The sequence below is a fragment of the Pseudophryne corroboree genome, chromosome 12 (assembly GCF_028390025.1).
Source record: "Pseudophryne corroboree isolate aPseCor3 chromosome 12, aPseCor3.hap2, whole genome shotgun sequence".
Taxonomy (NCBI): domain Eukaryota; kingdom Metazoa; phylum Chordata; class Amphibia; order Anura; family Myobatrachidae; genus Pseudophryne; species Pseudophryne corroboree.
In genome coordinates, this window is record NC_086455.1 from 164,183,294 (window position 1) to 164,207,013 (window position 23,720).

A 23,720-nucleotide genomic window follows, 5' to 3' on the forward strand; every position below is an offset into this window, starting at 1 on the left:
TGGGTTTGAAAATGACTTTAGGAGCTGGTCGGTTAGTACATTATCTTTCTCCACTTTCTCGCTCTCCAAGGATTAGTAAATAGGCCCCTTAACCTGTATATGTAGCACAATGGATTTTGGCATGGATAAAAGCCAAGGCCGCTGCATCATGGCACTTCGCACGCAGACTCAGAGACTCAGTCGCCACAGACACAAGTGCCGCATATCCTATTAATCAGCACAGTCTCCTGGTGCGTTCTCGTCATGCTGCGTTGCAACTAGGAAGCATTTTTGAGCAAAAAGAGACGTCAGGCTGTTTGGCGCGGCTGCAATGTATGAGGAGACATCTGCAGCCAGCTGTTAATTAACTTAAAATTCGTAATGCATCTTTCCTTCAAAGAGACTCGCCGAAACCCTCCTGTGTCCCTGAAAACCCCGATGCCTCTAGGCCGGCCTGTTTATTTAAGCACCTTGTTTGCCTCTGTTCTGCAATACATAGAAAAGAAATCCATACTCTTGATGTTCCCTCTTGTGCGGCCCGTGAGACGTTATCTGAGGAATGGGAGCGCCGCAGCAGACATCTATCAAGTCCTGACTCAGCTGTCCCTATTAATCACAACCAAACTCCACGTGTGTTAAGCTGCGACTTTAGATCAACACTGCCACTCAAGGGGTAAGCTGGAGGAAAGTGAAAACGCACATTGTCATCCAACATTTCCAACCAACAAAGGGGGCACTTCAGATTCTGAAATGTAAAAAAATAAAATAAGCGAGAAGCACCTATTCCTATATTCAGGCAGCCACCCATGAGGCTAGCGGATACACGAGAAGGTGAGAAATAACAGATACCATCTCTCCGAGTCTTAGAACGTAAAGATAAAAGTTTTTGAACTTGTCAGTCTAACATGATTGGAAAGGCGGCTGAGTGATCCTGTGCAGTGATAAGAAGGGGGCCCGCATGAGTAACATACTCTGCAAGTCCAGACTGGCAATCAGTGACCTGTGTGCGGAGCAGCCAGCAAATAAATACAGCTGTAATTAACTCAGGGGCAGCCGAGGTGGGGGTAATTGTGCCTCTCCCATCAATCTTTACAGGTTGACATTTTACTGCTGGAAAACGTGAAGGACGGTGTATGGAAAAGCTCTATGTGCAATTGTTTGTACACTGCCATTTTTCTTGGGATCTGGATTCAATTACATTGCATTTATAAAAGTGCTGTATTTTCATGTGAACATTATTTACATTTTAAAACTAAAATTTTCAAAAAGTTTTTATTTTTTTAACAGAGTGCAAACAGGAGCAAATTACCTTGTTTTAATGTTTTTTTTTTAAAGTTTGCATGCAACTGTGTAGCTCTGAGGCATTAAGGGGTATATTCAATTAGAGTCGGACACTGCCGTCTTGTCGGAAAGACGGCAGTTTCCGACTGGAATAGGTCAGGAGGGGTTCCGACCTATCCAATCCGGGTTCAGTTTTTCCGATAAGTGGAATAGCCTCCAATCAGAGGTGGTAGAGGCTACGACGGTAGAGCAATTTAAACATGCTTGGGATAGGCATATGAATATCCTTACAAAGAATTAAGGTTCAAACAGGGATGAGATTGCCTAAAAGATAAAAAAAATGGGGCACACTAGATGGGCCAAGTGGTTCTTATCTGCAGTCAAATTCTATGTTTCTAAAGCCGACTTGTCGGAAAGCATGCGGATCGGCGGAATAGCCGCCGATCCGCGTGCTGCTGTTGGAAACGGGGGCCGAATCCGATAGGTTTTGGCCCCGTTTCCGACAATGTCAATCCGACTTTGTAAAAAGTCGGATTGACATGTCGAGAACAGCCAAATCATATCGGATTTGGCCGTTCTATTGAATAACCTCTGTCGGATCCTTTCCGACAAATGCATGTCGGAAAGGATCCGACATTAATTGAATATACCCCATAGTAGAACTCTGTTAATTTTAATGAATGGAGTAAAGATTTGTAAAAACGCATATAGAAAAAAAAAAAAGTGACGCGGAGTTCAGCAACTAGTCTGTGAAATCAATGGCCAATCATATTTGTGATGATATTGGTCAGAGCGTTGAATGCAGAGTGATGAATGATATTGACGGATAAAGGGGGTCAATCAGACCCGATCGCTCGCTAGCATTTTTTTCAGTGCTGCGATCAGGTCAGAACTGCGCATGCGTATGCACCACAATGTGTAGGCGCGTCGCACAGGTACAAAGCGGATCGCCGCTCAGCGATGGGTTTGTGCGAAGAATCCATTCGCATGGGCGGTCGCAAAGAGGGCGTTTGTGGGTGGTAACTGACCGTTTTCTGGGAGTTTTTGGAAAAACGCAGGTGTGTCCATGCGTTTGCAGGGCAGGTGTCTGACGTCAACTCCGGTCCAGGACAGGCTGAAGTGTTCGCAGCGGGTGGGTTACTCAAAGACTGCACAAAGTTTGTTTGTACCGCTCGGCTGCACATGCGTTTGCACACTTGCAAAGCAAAAATACACTCCCCTGTAGGCGGCGACTATGCAAACGCAGGACTGCAAAAAAAACCTAGCGAGCGAACAGGTCTGAATTAGCCCCAAATAGTGATAAAGTACCAGCCAATCAGCTTCCTAACTGCCATGTCACAGGCTGTGTTTTGTATTTGAAAAATGACAGTTAGGAAGCTGATTGGCTGCTACTTTCTCTCTCCTTATGTGTCTCAACTTTATCTCCTGTTAAAGCTTAATACATTTGGGCCATAGGGCTAGATGCATCATCGCTTGGAAAGTGATAAAATGGAGAGTGAAAAATTACCAGCCAATCAGGTCCTAACTGCCATGTCATAGGCTGTGTTTGAAAAATGTCAGTTAGGAGCTGATTGGCTGGTACTTTTTCACTCTCCATTTTATCACTTTCCAAGCGATGATGCATCTAGCCCATAATCTCAATTCTGGCCTGTGGCCGGTTTTCACTATACAATGCAGACTTTAGGGTTGCTACGTGCCGATTAACCAAGAGTGATATTTGTTTATCGGACACACTCATGTCAGTTAATGCCCTTTTAATTGGTTTGATAACATTTGCCGCCTTAGAAAGAAGCCCACCACGCACCTCTCTGGTCACTTACTATGGATAACGCTGAGCCCAAAGAGATGGCAGTCTTTCAACCGGAGGAGATCGCAGACCTGGACCAGTAACTCCTGACAAAGTGCTTTGACCTGGAAGAATGACACGTGGCTTTAGCAATCAGTAGCATATACAGAAAACCATGAGAAAAATGCACGGACTAAAGTCTATGTAGCCCCCGTTTCTTATGCCAAAATGATTGTTCAAATTAAGGTCACTTTTCCGAGTCTTGGTCGTGATTTTATACCCATGACATTTACACAACTTGTAATTCCAATTTTGTAACTAACTAGGTGGAAGAATCAAAGAATACTCTATTTGCAGCCCATACAGCGATTCATACCTACCAACATTTGATGAATAGAATGTGGGAACCAGAAAAGGGGGAGTGGCCTCAGTTTGATTTGGGGCGTGGCCTAGTGAAAGGGTGTGGCCTCACAGCACATAACTCAGGACTCACCGCAAATAACCCAAAGTGCAATACCAACTGCATTAAAGGGCTTGTTCCAAATTTCGGGACTTCCTTTTTTAGATGATTCTATTTATGATGCAATATTGCTTTTAAGTTCTGGGCACAATGAACTATATATTTATTGGCTAATAATTTATTATAATTAAAACTTGTGTACATATTAAAATGATTATACTTTTAGAACTAAGTCAACTGAGATTATGAAATAGTTGTTCTCTACAGCTGGTGTATAAGCGCCAGTTTTGTGGTGTGGATAGTTTGTAACTAACTACCAGTCTATTAAACTTGTTTAAATGGCATTCCATCTATTGCTATGTGTAGAGGTTGTCGGGTGATACAAGGAGGCAGCCGTCCACCCCCCCACCCTCAGCAGCAGATACTCACGTTGATAATGACGCTCAAGGTGTCATCATTGGGTAGGAACACGCAAACGCTCCGCCGGTCCTGCATGGCTCTGTTATTCTGGAAGCTGAGCTTGCTCATTTTGTTCCGGCCTCGATCTTGGCGGGGGGCGGGTCACTCTGCGGCTCCAAGCCCCCTGCCACCCATCAAATCGCCGGGGCTCACTTGCCGCTTGGAATCCATCACCGTCATCTTGGGAAGGCGAGAAAGGTTCCTCTGTGTTAGGGAATCATCGCTACAAAAGAGACGGGGAGGAACCATAAGGAACTAATCGTCTGAGGTCACTGTACGCATTAGTACAGAGCCACATCCCAGCCAATTCATTAATTCACTTTCCCGGCAAGCCAAGTCCCTCAGTGATACAGTCTATTGATTCCCACATATAGGATATAGAAAACACGCTGTTTATGGATTTTTCCTAAAGTTCATCTTATCAGGAAATGTCAGGGAGTTTGAATAATTCATGGTGGGTCTGACAATTTATCACAATTACTCTGAAATTACAGTGGACATATTTGGGCACAACTGTATAATCTTTTACAGTGTTTTATACGTGGTTCTAATTTACATAGGGGTATATTCAATTGACGTCGAAAGCTGCAGTCTGTCGAAAAGATGTCAGTTTTCGACTTTTTTTAGGTCGAAAGGGGTTCCAACCTATTCAATATATTCGACAAGTCGAGGAATTCCCCCTCCTCCTCTGGGTCCCTCATCTCAATTCGACTTTTTAAAAGTCGAATTGAGATGAGAATTGAATAGGGGTTGTCGGATCCATTCCGACAAATGCATGTCGGAATGGATCCGACCCTAATTGAATATACCCCTATAGTTTTTAAGTTCCTGTCCTTGAGAACCCAGACCCTGCATTACTGTGTGACTGCCCTCTCTGTAAAGTGGTTGGAATGATGTCACTGTGTCAGATATTAGAGGAAAACAGAATTATACCAGCTCTCTTATACCCCTCTTAGACATCTTCCAAAATCCCGGGGTTTTTGTACATGAACGCACATCAACCCGGGATTTTGGCATGTGTGAAAAGCCCCAACCCAGGAACACGTTCCCGGGTGGCCGACCCTGCAACGAGCAGGATTTTTCCCAGAATTTAAGTCCCGGGTAGACAACCCGGCTTAGGTCTAAAAGGTGCAACCCGGGAATTTGATCCCAGGTCGCACCTGATTGGCGTGTGTACTTGTGGAAGGGGCGGGGCTGCCTGGATGGGGCCAGAGTGAAGAGGAGGCGTGCGCCGGCTGCTGTAGTCCGTGTTGCTCTGAGTAGTTGAAGCAGCCGATGCAGCCTAAAAACAGAGAGGCGGCCTATTGTGGTGAGTGAGAGAGTGTGTGTGTGTGTGTGTGTGTGTGTGTGTGTGTGTATGAATGAATTTGGCTTCTGTGTGTATATCACATGTATGTGTGTGTTTGAGTGTGACATGTGCATGTGTAAGACGTGTGTGTAAGACATGTACGAGTATGATGTGTGTGTGTATATGAATTTGGCATCTGTGTGTATATATCACATGTATGTGTGTGTTTGAGTGTGACATGTGTATGTGTAAGACGTGTGTGTGTAAGACATGTACGAGTATGATGTGTGTGTGTGTGTGTGTGTGTGTGTGTGTGTGTGTGTGTGTGTGTGTGTGACATGAGAGTAGCCTGGTCTGCCCTGGTTTCCAGGGCAGAGCAGGCTTATGTCAGAAAGGGGTCGATCTGGGAATTTCCCAGGTCTCAGATGTAGTGTGAAATGGGGTCCCAGTAAAAAACCCGGGATTTATCAGTGGAGAAAATCCCGGGACTGAACAGGGAAAATTCCCGGGTCATATGACTGAAAATAACTCTAATACCCCTTTCAGATATAAATCCCGGCTTCTACCCGGCTCAGACTAAATCCAAAATTTCAGTACTTACCCCCCATTCACACCTGGGCTATTCCCGGGTCGTCACACATCATACCAGACCCGGGTCTTCAAACTCTTAGAGAGTATGTAATCTCCAAGCGCTACTGTGGCCACCAATGAACTCTTGTTAGGCATGACCCAGTTCACCAAGACCCAGGTCGTACCTGTCACAAGTTCCAGGAATAACCCTGGTCGACTGCAGGGTCATGGACCCAGGGCTGTCAACCCCGGTCAGAACCTTTTTCGACAAAAGCAGGACCACGGGTCGGCTCGCCATGCTCCGGCAAATTCCCACGTTTTTTCTTCTGTCGGAAAGGGGTATTATTTACTCAAATGGGGTTGTAAGAAAAAGCTAAACCACTGTGATGGGGTATTTTATTTGTAAGAGTCTCATACAAGTGCACAACAGTTTGGGGAAGGTGTTAAATGTTAAAGTGCATCAAATACATTGCAAAAACAACGAAAAAATAAATGGGTGCCAGGATGTACCCAAAGACTGAGCAGCTAGAGTAAGTCTGGAAATAATTCCTACCCACTCCTAGGTGACCTCGGAGGACTGTGTCAGTGAATGAGAACACGAGTCACAGAACATTAGTGATTCACAGGCAGGCCAGACAGGATATCCTAATACCTGACAGAGGGATTTCCATTCATACGGGTCACTAAATCACCAATTTGACATTGCTTGTCTAGTTAATGACTACAGACATAATCTACATTTCAGCCAATTATCATCATCATTATTTAATAACACCGTATACATGTACTGTAAAGTAGCTACCTATAAGACTTTCGCGTTTCTTCATTTTTTGTAATTAGATCAATGACACGCAACCTTTTGTAACCCCAAGTGTCAGGACCAAAGAAGAAAAGGATAGGACCAAATGAACTGTACATCTCATACTTCCCAACATGTGGTCTTGGGATAAAGTGTGGGCGCCACTGGAGACCAAGTAAGCTTGCACCGGATGTGTCACATCCCTTTATAAGGGAGCTAATCGTTCCTCAATGTCCTTCCCTTCCACCAAAATAACTGCAGAAAATGGAAGGTTACACCACCCAACAGTCCCAAGCATCAGACGGTATGGGTTGGTCCTTTGGAAGAAGGACTGTTCCATTAGAAAGGGGACAGTTGGGAAGCTCAACTAACAGAGGAAGCTAAGCACAACTTATGGGGCTACACATCTATGCTCTAGATCAGTGGTTCCCAAACTGTGTGCCGTGGCTCCCTGGGGTGCCTCGGGACACTTGCAGGGGTGCCCTGGGTTGGTGGTCCAGGACCAATTCAAATTATTTATGGTCAATATAATAGGCAAAACTAGTCCTAGTAGCTGTCCGCCCTAAAATATGGGGACAAACAGAAGCAAATCTTGTCCCTCACCACACAATTGAGCCTAAGGATGACATATAAACACTATCTACTTAATGTAATATTTATTTCTAAATTTCTCAATAAGAAAATTTTGGCCTAGGGGTGCCGTGAAAAAAATTCTGATGCTCTAGGGCGCCGTGATTCAAAAAAGTTTGGAAACCACTGCTCTAGATTGATCAGAAGTAGACTGTCTGCTGTTAGCCTGTTACCCATTCACCTTTTATCAGTCATTGACTCCTAGTGGAACCTAAAAACCCATGACATACGCTGAGAGGACAATGTGGAGCCTCTATGAGGGTACCAGCAAGTTAGCTCCCAACTGCCATGTTCTAGGCCAGGGGTCAAACTTACGACCCTCCTTCAGGAGGAGCCCTGGTGAGATGGTTTTGGCATACACTGAGAGTGAGCAGGTCAGTGAAACTTTAACACGTGGCCGTGAGTTCTGCCCTATCACAGAACTACAGGCCAGTCATTGGATCATACAGTAAACATTATGACAACGCATATGAAGGGCAGATGTTACTAACGTTACATTATACAATGTGTTTCGGCTTATGGAGGATCTGGGGAGCGCAGTAGACAAGCCAATAGTTGTATACATTACATTAAATTCCATTACTTTATTTCATTTGGGCAAAGGCACACCCCTTCGTTATGGTTAATTGGTGCTACTATGGAACATTTCAGGACTAAACTTATATATGTCCTGGTTATTACCATTATTATTACATTGTGCCCTATACTTGAATAATATGGACCTACTGTGTACATATTAGTATAGAAGTAGTACAGCACTCAGCACACTACCGGCAGATATATAAAACGCACCAGTTACACTATACATCAAATTATTCCTGCAACCAATCTGTAATGATATTTTAGTTATTATGCTCAAATGATTTCAGAACACAGCAATCGTTCAGAACGCCCCAGTCACTGCCCCACACACGTCACGTCGTCTCCATTGCACATATGTGCCAGACATTTTATGGATGATGCATGCATTGGCTAACAATGGTCTTACTCATTCAGGAGAGGAGGGGAGTCGGGTCTCGGGTGCTCTTGTTGCTACAGATGAGGTCTGCAGCCTGTACTCTTCTCTGTAAGCCATCCGGTCCTGTGTGCATCAGCTATGTGGCCACTTACTATGTATACCAGGCCCATAGCTGTAGTCACCGGGCAGAATAACTCGCAGATTCCAGGAGAGCAAATTTATCCCCAGATTTATCAGGCCTTGGAGAGTGATAAATTGCACAGTGAACCAACCACTCCACGGCTTGATAAATGTGGGCATTGGGCAATAGTCTTAATCAGGATGAGCCGGTTGCCCCAACGCCCAGCTCCTCCTAGGTGTCTGCCCTTCTTCTGATACCCCTTTAGTGCTACCGTGAGCCGTTTATTTTAACCCCCAGTTCCGGAACTTGCCAGCCTTCCGCTGCCATTATTCTAAATAACTTGCACAAAGCCACCCATTGTCTCTTTAACATAGCAGGACACCTCATTACTACATGCATACGTCCAGGATTATGCACATGCTGCAATATTCATGATCTTCAGTTCAAAGACAGCAGCTCTCACATCCCCAGTCATGGCCAATTAGAAGATACTGAAAACATCTGCATCAAGTACTGTATAACTTATGGCATCCGTCTTTGAAATTACTTTGGCAAAGCTGTACTCCCTTACTGTTCACTGCACGTTTTCAGGCCTCGCATATGACCTGGAGTGTTTGAAGTGCAGTGAAAACCGGTGTTAGAGAAGCTGCTCGTTTGTCTACGGACGTGTCCCCATTTTTCTATGACTAAACGTATAGTACAAATTTGATTTTATTCTGTATACCAGATGCAGTTCTCTCAGTTATTCTTTTTCTCTGGTATATACGTTATGAGGGTTTAGACTGCTACGGAGGGTGTCTTTTTGTTACTAATTTGATCTAAAACGAAGCTCGTCGGTCTGGCTGGTCTCTCCTCTGTGTAAAGACTGTGCTGGGACTTGTTGTCTCCACAGCAGTTACTGTCTGGTTTCACTTCCAGTATATATTTCTCCCAGTATACTCTTTTGTGATTTCTTGTTGAAGCATTAATACCCAGTAGGGCTACATCTCCCAGTATTCTCCTGTAGGATTTCCTGTTTTTGCTGGTCCTGTGAAACAAACATATCCCTAGTCATGTCTTAATGTGGTTTTAAAAGGTGTCAGGTGCTGGGGGAAGGTGTGTCAGTCTTTCCAACTCATGTGTTGCCGAAAGCCCCCGGAAGCAGTGTGTGTTTAGCAGCTACAGAGAAGTGAGAGGCAGCAATAACTCTTTTAGCTAACAGGGGTTACAGAGCCCAGGCAGCAGGTGTTCTGAAGGTGCTGGGAAGTCCTCTGGCTTATCCCTGTAAGCTGCAGATGAAAGGGTATAGTTGCTGGGACCCCATCACGTTGGTGAAGAGCTGTGGCCATGTAGCTGGGACCTTGAAGAGTCTACTGTAGCTGTTTATCTGAGTCTGTTGGAGCTGTTCATTGGAGATCCTGGTAGGAGCTGTATTAAACTAGAGTAGCTGCCTCTGATGAGTTTCGGGCGCTCTGCTGGGACTTCTGGGGAGACTGGTTTTCAATGTGTTAATTATGACATTGTTGTTGTTAAAAGCCACTTTGCTGATTGTGTGATGTTACCTAGGAGGCTGGTGTTGTTGTTACACTACCTTTCAATAAATGTGCGATTATAAGGCTCATTTCTGTTTATCTGTGGGAGCACTGTGTTTAAGGTGGTCCGAGAATAAAGGTGGGCTTTGTCCTAAATCCGGTACCTTCACATTGCTCCGAATATACAACAGTATTTGGCTGCTGGCGTCAGAGCAACTGCATTATTCAACCTCTGACCCATTACAAACATATTCAGTCCATGTCATTATGGGAATATTAGTTACCCGCATGGAAAATATAGTGACATGCTGGAACTGTACGGCAGCAGTATTATCCAGTTTAGTTTCAATATTAGATGTAGAAAGCCTTTGAGAGATATCACATGGAGTAGGTGCCCAAAGCAACCAATCAGAATCTAATGGTCATTTCAAAGACTATGCTAGATAAGCAGGGGTTAAAGTGAGCTGGAACGGGGCAGAACGCAGTTCCGCCTCCTCCGGCTCACCTAACCCGATGTGTGCCCGACTCCGCAGGGAGATACTGGGCGCCCGCTGAGATTGTGTTACCAGCGGGCGCCCGGCTCTCTCTCCACAGTGGAAGCTAGAGGCAGAAGCTCACTACTGAGCTCCGGCTTCTGGCTCTGTCAGAGCGCACTATGGGAGAGACGTCATGACGTCTTTACATAGTGCTGGGGAGCGGACGCCAGGAGGACTGCAGCGGTCGGACGCGGGAGTGGGGCTTGGTAAGTATGGTGCTTTGTTTTTTTTAAACATATGTGTGAGTGTATTAGCAGCGCGTCTACTGGGGGCAAGCTACAGGGGGGGCTAGCCACTGGGGGCAAACTACTGGGAGCAAACTACAAGGGGGCTAACTACTGGGGCACATTACTACTGGGGGCATAACTACAGGGGCGCATTACTACTGAGGGCATAACTACAGGGGCATTACTACAGTGGGCATAACTACAGGGGCATTACTACTTGGGGGCAAACTACTGGGGGCATACCTACAGGGGCTAAACTACTGGGGGCATTACTACTTGAGGGCTAAACTACAAGTGGGCATAACGACATGGGGGCTAAACGACATGGGGCATAACTACAGGGGGGGCGGGGCATAACTACAGGGGGGGCATAACTACTGGGGGAATAACTATAGGGGCTAAACTACTGGGGGCATTACTACATGGGGGGGCTAAATAACATGGGGGCAAACTATAAGGGGACATTACTACTGGGGCATTACTACAGGGGCTAAACTACTGGGGGCATTACTATTTGGGGGCATTACTACTTGGGGCATTACTACTTGGGGCAAACTACAGGGCCTAAACTACTAGGGGCATTACTACGGGAGGGGGGGGGGCTAAACTACTGGGGGCATTACTACGGGGGGGGCTAAACTACTGGGGGAATAACAGCACGGGCGCTAAACTACAGGGGGCATTACCACTGGGGGCTAAACTACATGGGGCAAACTACATGGGCTAAACTACTGGGACATGGGCTAAACTACTGGGGGCGTTATCACTGGGAGGCTAAACTAAAGTGGGGTAAACTACTTGGGTCATAACTGCAGGGGCATTACCACTGGGGGCATAACTACTGGGGCTAAACTACAGGGGGCATTACTACAGGCAACATTACTACTGGGGGCAATACTACACCAGGGGCATTACCATTAAGGGCATTACTAATGGGGGCACTACTAATGAGGGCATTGTAAAGGGGGCACTTCATAAGGGGCATCACCACTGGGGACATAAGGGGCACCACTACTATGGGCTCTATATAAGGGGCACTAACACTGTGGGCACTACCAGTATAGTGGACATTGCATAAGGAGCACTACTACTGTGGGCATTGTGTTTTACGGGGAGCTACTACTGTGGGCATTATGTGTATTAGGGGTGCTACTACTGTGGGCATTATTACTATTGTGTGACCACGCCCCTTTTTGAGACCACACCCCCTTTGGGGGCAATACCTTTATTGCATGGGTGCCGGGGGGAGGTGAGTTCCACCACCTCTCTAGGACCACTTTAAGCACTGTAGATAAGTAACATAAGCTGATTGGTTTATTTGACCAACTTCTCTGCTTTATCTTTCTCCGGTCTTGATACACAAGTCATTTTTTATTATGTAATGTAACCACACTGTATAAATGTGTACCATTAATATAGATAGTGGAGTCTTCCAGGCATTAATAAGACTGGTGAGGAACAGTGCACTGCCATCTTCAAGCACACAAGATCTGTAATAAAGTGGTGATGCCATCTTGCTCATTTGCCAATAATACCAGGTAGTCAAGTATTCATTTATATTCTATCAAAGTCAAAGAGCACGTTAAGTACCTTTTAAACATGCAGCACACAAAGGATTACCTCCTTCTCAATATCTCTCTGGAGGTTAAAAAATATGTCTGCTAGATATACAGACATACGGTCCCAGCTCTCAGTATGTCATATGAGAAGGGGGTTATATATTCCAGTACACAGGGCTAAGAGGAGTGTTCCAAAGCCTCTCTGCTCACTACATCATGTGTCTGTGGTTGTCATGGTAATCTATTAAACTGTTCAGAATTATAAACCATCAAAAGGAGCTTGAAAAACATAAACCACCTCAACATGACAAATTGAAACATTCTTCTTGAAGCCTACCACAGTGGTTTTTGTTACCTTTATCTTATACAATCATTCCAATTTGAGACACACGCACAGAAGTAAGAACAGTCGTGACTTTAAGTTCCCTGTTGCCGTTCTATAAATGCATCCGTGTTTCCGTGACTGACAGAGGGCCACACGCGAGGCTGCTTTATTAAGGAGTTCTAGTCCAGCTCTACAGGACTTTATTCACAGAGACGTACATGGAACATTTTCCCCAGCCACATACTACAGAACACACAATGCACGGCACAGAGGGTTTGCCACGTTTGATAGAAAATGACAACCTTTCCATCACTCCACACATTATGTCTAATTGCATTCTACTGGTCTGCAGAAATAAATACCAGGTGGGCGGCGATTACGTGAGGAAAAATGCTTCTGAAGTATTAAGCATCGTCCATGAAACAGCTTCTGATATCTGTACAGGACGCAGCCTCATGCGCAGAACTTAGAGCACCTTTTGCAGACGGCGTGGAAAGATTTGACACGATTTGTTTCAAGATGATTCCAGGAGTTAGCACTTGGATGTATATATTCGATGATGGGAGTTGTGAATGTTTGCATTATCGCGCTGACAGTTATGCTTTTATTTAAATACAATGGGGGTTTATTTACGAAGAGTCGAGTTTATGTACGATTTTTAAAAAGGGCAACGGTTATATTAGCAAGACACACAGCATGTAAAAGCATTGCCCTTTTAAAAATCGGGAATAAACACGCTCAGAAGTGTCGGGTTTTACAGCTTGACTCTTCGTAAATAAACCGCCAGGGTTGAGATGTGTCAAGCCTTGGCGCAGGGCTTCAACTGGTGGTGTGTGGGGGGGCAGCACTAGCCTTGGCACTCCTGGACACATAAGGTGATTGGGAGATTAAGGCGTAAATTTCCCCGGCTGTTTCTTCTTTCCTACACTGTACACCCCCTGTCACCCGGGCAACAATACACCCTGTGGATGACACTCTCTTAGCAAATAGTTTTGCATAACCTCTCCACTGTATCTCTCTCCAAAGCTTGATACATCTCCCCCAATTATATAAAAGTGATTTACATTAGCTATACCAGAATCTCTGCAATCACTTGCTAAGCTTTATTCTTATTAACTCAGGATACGTGGATAAAAGTGGGACGCTTCTGCCTCCCTTCACTTGTTAAGTCCACTGGTGATTTGTTCCCATAGGTGAATTGCATAGCAAGTTATTTCACTGGTACTGCTTCACACACACACACAAATATTTTGTAGAAATGGCAATGTCTGAAACGTGTGTGTGTGTGTGTGTGTGTGTGTGTGTGTGTGTGTGTGTGTGTGTGTGTGTGTTTATATTTTTGCTTATGTCTAGCTCCGCAAAAAATAATGTTAATAGTCAGTCTGCTCCAGCGTGCACTGCTGCCCACAAAGTCAGTGCCTATAAATGTGGGAGGGACTTTCATGCAAATATGTCAGCACTCGGCAGCATGCAATGAGGAACTCTTAATCAATGTTATAATTCCCTTCATATCACAATATATCTTAGTTTTGGTTCCACTTTTATTTATGAAGTATTTATAAAGCAGCTAAATATTGCAGTGCGTTGTATAATATTTAGAGGCTTCCCTACAACCAAGCCACAAGGTGACAAACACTCAAGGAAGAGGTCCAGGAGCTTACAGTCTAAAGGGTGAGGAGAAATGCGAGGTGCGATGGAGAAGGGAGGACACCGACAGAAGAGAGGTGTAGGACATGACATTGGAAACGCTTTAGTCAGTATTGGTTTAACACATTAAATCTCTATATTATAAAGCATCTCAAGGCCGGGTGTTTATGACGACCGCGGCTACTGTAAACCATGGAAAATAAAAATGGAACAGGGGGGGAAAAAAACATTATTCTAGACTCCAAATAATGTGGCTTTCTGATAATGGGGTCCATCAAAGAGGTGTAAATTATATGGCAAACAGGCGGAGCATTACCAAAGTCACGTTTTGGGTCAATATGGGGGTAAGGCTGGTTTTCTCCCGATCCGGCATGTTCACATTTTGGGAGGTACGCATAAGGACTGGCATTGTGAGATCGTTACTCCACATACAGCCACGTCTAAACCTTCCGTGCCAAATCCATTGAGTCATGGTTATTGCGGCCTGTCCCCTCCCCTGCGTCTGGTATCCCACACAAGTGGAACATCTGCTGGACACACCCAGCCTCCAGTCCCCTGGGTCCATTGCCAGAACAAGCAGTTAGAGAACGACCAACCCATATTACATAACTAGTGTTCTCGTATTTGACCCCTTAAGGCAAGAAACAAATGGAATGCTACCTTAAACGGGATGCAAAACCATCAGACTTATCCGTGCCGGACCAAGCTCAGGGGATTTGTGCATGGAGTGAGGTCCTACCTAGGATACTACTACAGCTAGCTGTGATGATGAAGCCCTAAGTGAATGCACAGCCTCTTCAATAAAGAAAGTGAATTAGGGACACAAGGGAGGGGAACTGCCAGGAGAGTGTGGAAGGTCCCTCAGTACTACATACCTCTCCACATCGGAGGTCTCAACAGCGAGACAGGCGTCTTGTCTATCCCTACAATAATGTCGTACAAAGACGCAGATGCTATGCGACCTGCATTCCATAACCATGTCAACGGTTGTCATGTTGACATCCCCAAACTGTTGACAGGTTCACAATGTCAGCATCTGAAATGTCAACATTCTGAGGTTGCCACTAGGATGCTTAGGGTTAGGCTGCTGGGGAAGGTAAGGGTTAGGCACCAGGGGGAGGGACAGGGATAGGGAGAGAAATACTCACTGGAGTGCTGCAGGTCTGTGCCAGAATTGACTGTCACATGGCCAAACAGAACCCGGAAGACGACGCTGCTGTCGCTGGGAGAAGGTCTGAGGCCACTAGACCACCAGTTCATAATGTAGACCTATCATCCAGGTAGACATGACAACAAGTTACACCCCACCCATTAGTGCTATAGCTAAAACCATCCAACACTCCTCCCAGCTACGTGCATGTCGGGAGGAGCCACTGGCTTGATCCAACTTGTCCTGACTTCTCAGTTAGGAATGTTGTGAGGTTCTATGGTGGTCATTCCGAGTTGTTCGCTCGCTAGCAGTTTTTAGCAGCCGTGCAAACGCTATGCCGCCGCCCTCTGGGAGTGTATTTTAGCTTAGCAGAAGTGTGAATGAAAGGATCGCAGAGCGGCTACTACGTTTTTTTGTGCAGTTTCAGAGTAGCTCAAAACCTACTCAGCGCTTGCGATCACTTCAGACTATTCAGTTCCTGTTTTGACGTCACGAACACGCCCTGCGTTCGCCCAGCCACGCCTGCGTTTTTCCTGGCACGCCTGCATTTTTCTGAACACTCCATGAAAACGGTCAGTTGACACCCAGAAACGCCCACTTCCTGTCAATCACTCTGCAGTCAGCAGTACGACTGAAAAGCTTAGCTAGACCCTGTGCAAAACTACATCGTTCGCTGCAATAGTACATTGCGCCGCATGCGCAGAAGTGCCGATTTTTTTGCCTGAACGCTGCGCAGCAAACGAAAAATGACCACCTATATGCGGCGTGGCCAGGTCAGGAGCTGATCCTAATGATTTAGACATGACCCTAGTGTCTGGGAAAGGCTGTATGCTCATGAACGCTGGTTCAGCTCATAATATAGGGAAGTAGTCATTAGGTCAATATGGACAATGGGCCTTATTCCGGTCGCTTCGCAAATGCAAATTTCTGAGATGGGGTGCCGCGCGCTTGCGCAGGTCCCATCCTGCGCATGCAGTTAATGCGGTCGGGGCGCATTTACTGCAAAGGCAGGCGGAGGGCGCTTGTGGACCGTTGCAGGGGCGGCGTGGGAAAAATGGGGGCGGGACGGCTGCGTGTACAGGACGGCTGTGTGAAGTCCCATCGAAAAAAAATGGCTGCGGGACTCCTGCCGTCACAGCCAGGCTGCGCCGGCAGGAGGCTTCCCTAGTTTCTGCGACCACGTACTAATCGCGTCGCGATCACAATTAGTGCGCAGTTGCAATAGGTGGGTGGCGGGTAGCCTGCTGGGCAAAAGAACGGATTGCAAATTCTGCTTTTTAGCAGAATTTGCAATACCTACTGAATAGGGTCCAATGTCGACACCAGACTGTTGACATTTACAATGCTGACATTGTTAGAATGTTGACAAGCAATGCGTCGACGTTCTCAGAATGCCAACATGTGAATTAGGATGAGGCTACGGGTGGGTGGGATCATGGTTAGGCTGTGTGGAGGGGAGGGAATTAGTGATACGGAAGGTATACTCAATGGAACGCTGGACCACCAGAGGCCTTACCCAGCAGCCGCTGCAGCCGTCAGGAGCAGGTAAGTGACCGCTGGCCCACCAGGGACAATATGGCGACATTCTAACATGTCGACACTTCATCACCATGTATTATGATCATGGTGACATTCTCAAGTTGACAAGAAGACTGTCGACCAAACGAGAACCACAATTGAGACCACATGGATCAGGCAACTGGTGCACTCTAAGAAGTGCTGAAGGTACGTACGTCGTACAGGTATCCTCAGTATCACAGAGGAGATAGTTTGAGCCACTCAGATAATATAGTGCAAAGAACATGAAACCTGTGCGGTAACCTACAGCCAATCAGACAGTTAGTTTTATAAGCCTAACCTGGTTAGCTGGAAGAAAGTTCCGATTGGTTAATGACTGATCATGGGTTACGGCTAAGTGGAAAATCAAAGTCATTATGGCATGCTTGCTGACTTCTCATCCCCACTCTTGGGAGTAGCATGAACAAGAGAAGCAGATGACCACACAGAGGGTAGAACCAGAGTCTTCACATTACTAGGCCCTGCCGCTGTCATGGCCAAATGGTATAAACTGCGGGTCTAAGGGAAAGGACCGGTGCTATATTGACGCGTTTCTTCTGGAATCACACCATAACGGCCCCTGCTTATCCCGAAGGTCCCACGATTCCGAATATTGTCTCCTCATCCTGCCCACTAGACTCGGCAGTGGCGGGATGTGGGAGAACTGCCCCCGCTTCCAGGGATCTGGGGAACACACCTGAAAAAGTAGGAGTCTCCCGCCCTTAACTAGAGTAGGTTTTACCTGGTTTTAGGTATATGTCCGGTCCCAACGTAGACGCAAGAAAACTATTTTCCACCAGATAGTACCAGATAGTCATCGTTACGCGTAATCAGCTTTAGGTTTTGTCTTTGCTATTCGTTCCACTAAGTTTACATATAAGGTAATATTTGGAAGTATTTTTTATTTTTTTATTTGTTGGATTGAACGATTTGACATTGGAACTTTAAAAAGGGACCGATTGCAACGTCTGCCGACATAAAATAACGCTCCTGATAACGGAACTAGTTGATTTTGGTTGGGTCATTAGGTAATACGCTCAACCACATCAGGACAATTTGCAGCATTCACGTGGCTTATCTACGCAATACATTTCCGCAGACAAGGGTGTAATGCATTTATTTTAAATCTCTTCGAGTCTGATCTCAGTAAACAACTAGTAATGTCGGGATTCCATCATCAACCAGCACTTACAGAACTGTGAATAATCAGACGATATCATCTTAATATATGGAAAGTATAAAACTCAAAAGCCAGCTTTTTCCATTCCGCCAATTACTGCAATCTGGAGACATGTCAGACTTAAAGAGTAAGCGTGAAAGTTTCTCTCTTATTTGTGATGTGTTAAGCAAAATGTTCCCAGGAAAAAAAGTGCCAGCGTGGGGAATTAACTGCGCAGAGACATTAGTCTGGATTGAGCAGCGAGAGACTTAAATCACTGTGCCTCTGCTTAATGGGCCGCTCAGAAGACGACAGCCGGAAAACAACTCTCTCCACCATTGCTTAAGAGGGGAAATTAACACACAATAGTACTTTATGTCACCGACGACTTATAGTCATCTGAATGGGATCTAATTTCTAGACGCTATTGGTACAAGCGACGCACCTGCCTGATGCTCGTGGCTGTACCTGCAAGGTGCCATATGGCTAGGGTGGAATATTCATAGGACTGGCAGGTTACCAAGACAACGTCATTGGGGTCGATTCAATTCACAGACAGTTGAATAGCGCTGGGAATTAGCTCCCGGCGCTATTCAATACAGCACCAAGTGACACTCAATTGTCGGGAATTCTTCTCTCACTCCCTGGGGGATGAGAGAGAAAATGCGACAAAAGTGCTGCCGCGCAGCCGGCGCGAGGCTGATTCTTTCGGGAATCAGCATCGCGGCGGAGGGGTTAAGTCGGAGAATGCCCGTTCTCCCGACAAATCAACCTGTTAAGTCCGGGAGAACGGGCATTCACCGACTTTGAGCTGAATTAAATAGCACTTGGAGCTAATTCCCGGCGCTATTCAACTGTCAGTGAATTGAATCGACCCCATAGGGTAAGATAAATTGCCCCTAAACAGTTATTAAATTTTTGGGGATAGTCAAGTTAATTGTTCTCTATCCTGTACTTTGAATTGATGGCCAGCTCTCCAGTCATTATACAGAAGAATTGAACACTGGCTACAGCAGAGATACTACATACATGCCAATGTTTGAATACAATTTCCGGTGACTGGACAATAGCATAATACAATTCTAACTCAGCGTAAATTGAATAGCGTCGGGAAGGAGCTCACGTTGTTATTCATTTCAGTGCGATGTTATGTCAGAGAATGCCGGTTCTTGCTCCTTAAACATGGTGTTTAGTCACGAGAACCACCATTCTCAGTGTTTAGTCACGAGAAACAGCATTGCGCCAGTAGTTTTGTCAGATTTCTGCTCGCACCCCAGGAAAAATGCTCTTGTCGGGAATAACATTGTGCTGAATTGTATAGCTCCGGGAGCTCCTTCATGACCCCCCAACATGACCATAATACATCAACTACACCCTATACAGACATAGGACACTACACCCCCACATGACCTGACCACTGGCCATGACCATAACACATCTATTACACCCTATGCAGGCATAGGACACTACACCCCCAACATGACCTGACCACTGGACGTGACCATAATACATCTATTACACCCTATACAGACATCGGACACTACACCCCCAACATGACCTGACCGCTGGACATGACCATAATACATCTATTACACCCTATACAGACATAGGACACTACACCCCCACATGACCTGACCACTGGCCATGACCATAACACATCTATTACACCCTATACAGACATAGGACACTACACCCCCAACATGACCATAATACATCTATTACACCCTATACAGACATAGGACGCTACACCCCAACATGACCTGACCACTGACCATAATACATCTATTACACTCTATACAGACATAGGACACTACACCCCCAACATGACCATAATACATCTATTACACCCTATACAGACATAGGACGCTACACCCCAACATGACCTGACCACTGACCATAATACATCTATTACACACTATACAGACATAGGACACTACACCCCCAACATGACCTGACCACTGGACATGACCATAATACATCTATTACACCCTATGCAGGCATAGGACACTACACCCCCAACATGACCTGACCACTGGACGTGACCATAATACATCTATTACACCCTATACAGACATCGGACACTACACCCCCAACATGACCTGACCGCTGGACATGACCATAATACATCTATTACACCCTATACAGACATAGGACACTACACCCCCAACATGACCTGACCATAATACATCTATTACACCCTGTACAGACATAGGACACTACACCCCCAACATGACCTGACCGCTGGCCATGACCATAATACATCTATTACACCCTATACAGACATAGGACACTACACCCCCACATGACCTGACCACTGGCCATGACCATAACACATCTATTACACCCTATACAGACATAAGACACTACACCCCCAACATGACCTGACCACTGGCCATGACCATAATACATCTATTACACTCTATACAGACATAGGACACTACACCCCCAACATGACCATAATACATCTATTACACCCTATACAGACATAGGACGCTACACCCCCAACATGACCTGACCACTGGCCATAATACATCTATTACACTCTATACAGACATAGGACACTACACCCCCAACATGACCATAATACATCTATTACACCCTATACAGACATAAGACACTACACCCCCAACATGACCTGACCACTGGCCATGACCATAATACATCTATTACACCCTATACAGACATAGAACACTACACCCCCAACATGACCTGACCACTGGACGTGACTATAATACATATATTAAACCCTATACAGACATAGGACACTACACCCCCAACATGACCTGACCACTGGACATGACCATAACACATCTATTACACCCTATACAGACATAGGACACTACACCCCCAACATGACCATAATACATCTATTACACCCTATACAGACATAGGACATTACATCCCCAACATGACCTGACCATAATACTTCTATTACACCCTATACAGACACAGAACACTACACCCCCAACATGACCTGACCACTGTCCATGACCATAATACATCTATTACACCCTATACAGACATAGGACACTACACCCCCACATGACCTGACCACTGGCCATGACCATAACACATCTATTACACCCTATACAGACATAAGACACTACACCCCCAACATGACCTGACCACTGACCATGACCATAATACATCTATTACACCCTATACAGACATAGGACACTACACCCCAACATGACCTGACCACTGGCCATGATCATAATACATCTATTACACCCTATACAGACATAGAACACTACACCCCCAACATGACCTGACCACTGGACATGACCATAACACATCTATTACACCCTATACAGACATAGGACACTACAGCCCCAACATGACCTGACCACTGGCCATGACCATAATACATCTATTACACCCTATACAGACATAGGACACTACATCCCCAACATAACCTGACCACTGGCCATGACCATAATACATCTATTACACCCTATACAGACACAGGACACTACACACCCAACATGACCTGACCACTGGCCATGACCATAATACATCTATTACACCCTATACAGACATAGGACACTACACCCCCAACATGACCTGACCACTGGCCATGACCATAATACATCTATTACACCCTATGCAGGCATAGGACACTACACCCCCAACATGACCTGACCACTGGACGTGACCATAATACATCTATTACACCCTATACAGACATCGGACACTACACCCCCAACATGACCTGACCGCTGGACATGACCATAATACATCTATTACACCCTATACAGACATAGGACACTACACCCCCAACATGACCTGACCGCTGGCCATGACCATAATACATCTATTACACCCTATACAGACATAGGACACTACACCACCAACATGACCTGATCACTGGCCATGACCATAATACATCTATTACACCCTATACAGACATAAGACACTACACCCCCAACATGACCTGACCATAATACATCTATTACACCCTGTACAGACATAGGACACTACACCCCCAACATGACCTGACCGCTGGCCATGACCATAATACATCTATTACACCCTATACAGACATAGGACACTACACCCCCACATGACCTGACCACTGGCCATGACCATAACACATCTATTACACCCTATACAGACATAAGACACTACACCCCCAACATGACCTGACCACTGGCCATGACCATAATACATCTATTACACCCTATACAGACATAGAACACTACACCCCCAACATGACCTGACCACTGGACGTGACTATAATACATATATTAAACCCTATACAGACATAGGACACTACACCCCCAACATGACCTGACCACTGGACATGACCATAACACATCTATTACACCCTATACAGACATAGGACACTACACCCCCAACATGACCATAATACATCTATTACACCCTATACAGACATAGGACATTACATCCCCAACATGACCTGACCATAATACTTCTATTACACCCTATACAGACACAGAACACTACACCCCCAACATGACCTGACCACTGTCCATGACCATAATACATCTATTACACCCTATACAGACATAGGACACTACACCCCCACATGACCTGACCACTGGCCATGACCATAATACATCTATTACACCCTATACAGACATAGGACACTACATCCCCAACATAACCTGACCACTGGCCATGACCATAATACATCTATTACACCCTATACAGACACAGGACACTACACACCCAACATGACCATAATACATCTATTACACCCTATACAGACATAGGACACTACATCCCCAACATAACCTGACCACTGGCCATGACCATAATACATCTATTACACCCTATACAGACATAGGACACTACACCCCAACATGACCTGACCACTGGACATGACCATAATACATATATTACACCCTATACAGATATAGGACATTACACTAATTTGGCGATAATTAACGTTTGTTAAAACATTTACATTTGTAAAAGCAAATACTGTGATTTGTACCAAGCAAGCAAAATAAGAGGAGCTGCACTGGGCTATTGGCCAATATTAAAAGGGGTTTTCCATCAAACTCGTTTGGTATTAGCGTTTTGTGTTGGAGGAAGTGAATTTTAGAACGCTATTTTTACTCTTCAGGTTTTCGGCAGCCCTCCTTGTGGCTCCCTCTGTCATGTCACAGTACACAGAACTCTACGTGTTATCCAGACATCGGCTGGGGGCGAGCTGCAGGAAGCCGACACAACTACAATTACACAACATGCAGTTTTATGCCGGCTTCATAGTGTCATTGTGCATGCACAATGGTAACACAAAAAATCGTAACTCATACTCACGTAAAAAGAAAAGAAAAAAAGTAGATAAGGAATGGGGAATCCCTTTGAAGAAGAAGGGTAAATAATAAACTACGCCATGAAGAATTAATATTTAATAGACCTGTCTTTCACAGCTGCAGCTGCCTCTGGAAGTTTGGTTGGATGGGTGATAAATTGTACACATGGCAATGTGATGTTCAGGCTAGAAAAAAAAAAAAAGATTGTGAAACTAAGTGGCCCTACACACTGCGCAATCCGCCGCTGAGCTGCCCGATGGCGGATGCGGCCGACGGGCGACCCGGCGGCGGGGGGAGTGAAGTTTCTTCACTCCCCCAGTCACCCGGCTCCACAGCAGTGCAGGTAAATATGGACGAGATCGTCCATATTGGCCTGCAAGCACAAGCGGCGGGGAACCAGCGATGAACGAGTGCCTCCACACTGAACTATATG

The 23,720-nt window shown here is 45.5% G+C and overlaps 1 protein-coding gene across 3 annotated transcripts in view; it reads right to left on the reverse strand.

The window, feature by feature from the left end:
* FRMD6 (FERM domain containing 6) overlaps nucleotides 1-23,720 on the reverse strand; it is a 325,186-nt gene that overhangs the window by 148,321 nt on the left and 153,145 nt on the right. For all 3 annotated transcript variants that reach the window (XR_010190521.1, XM_063948409.1, XM_063948408.1), the window contains 2 exons: nucleotides 3,936-4,188; nucleotides 3,081-3,171 (listed from right to left, as the gene is read on the reverse strand). Coding sequence is in view for 2 of the 3 variants with exons in the window: in XM_063948409.1 (XP_063804479.1) it covers nucleotides 3,081-3,171; nucleotides 3,936-4,034 (190 nt within the window). In the remaining variant the exon portion in view is untranslated. The remainder of the gene's footprint in view (nucleotides 1-3,080; nucleotides 3,172-3,935; nucleotides 4,189-23,720) is intronic.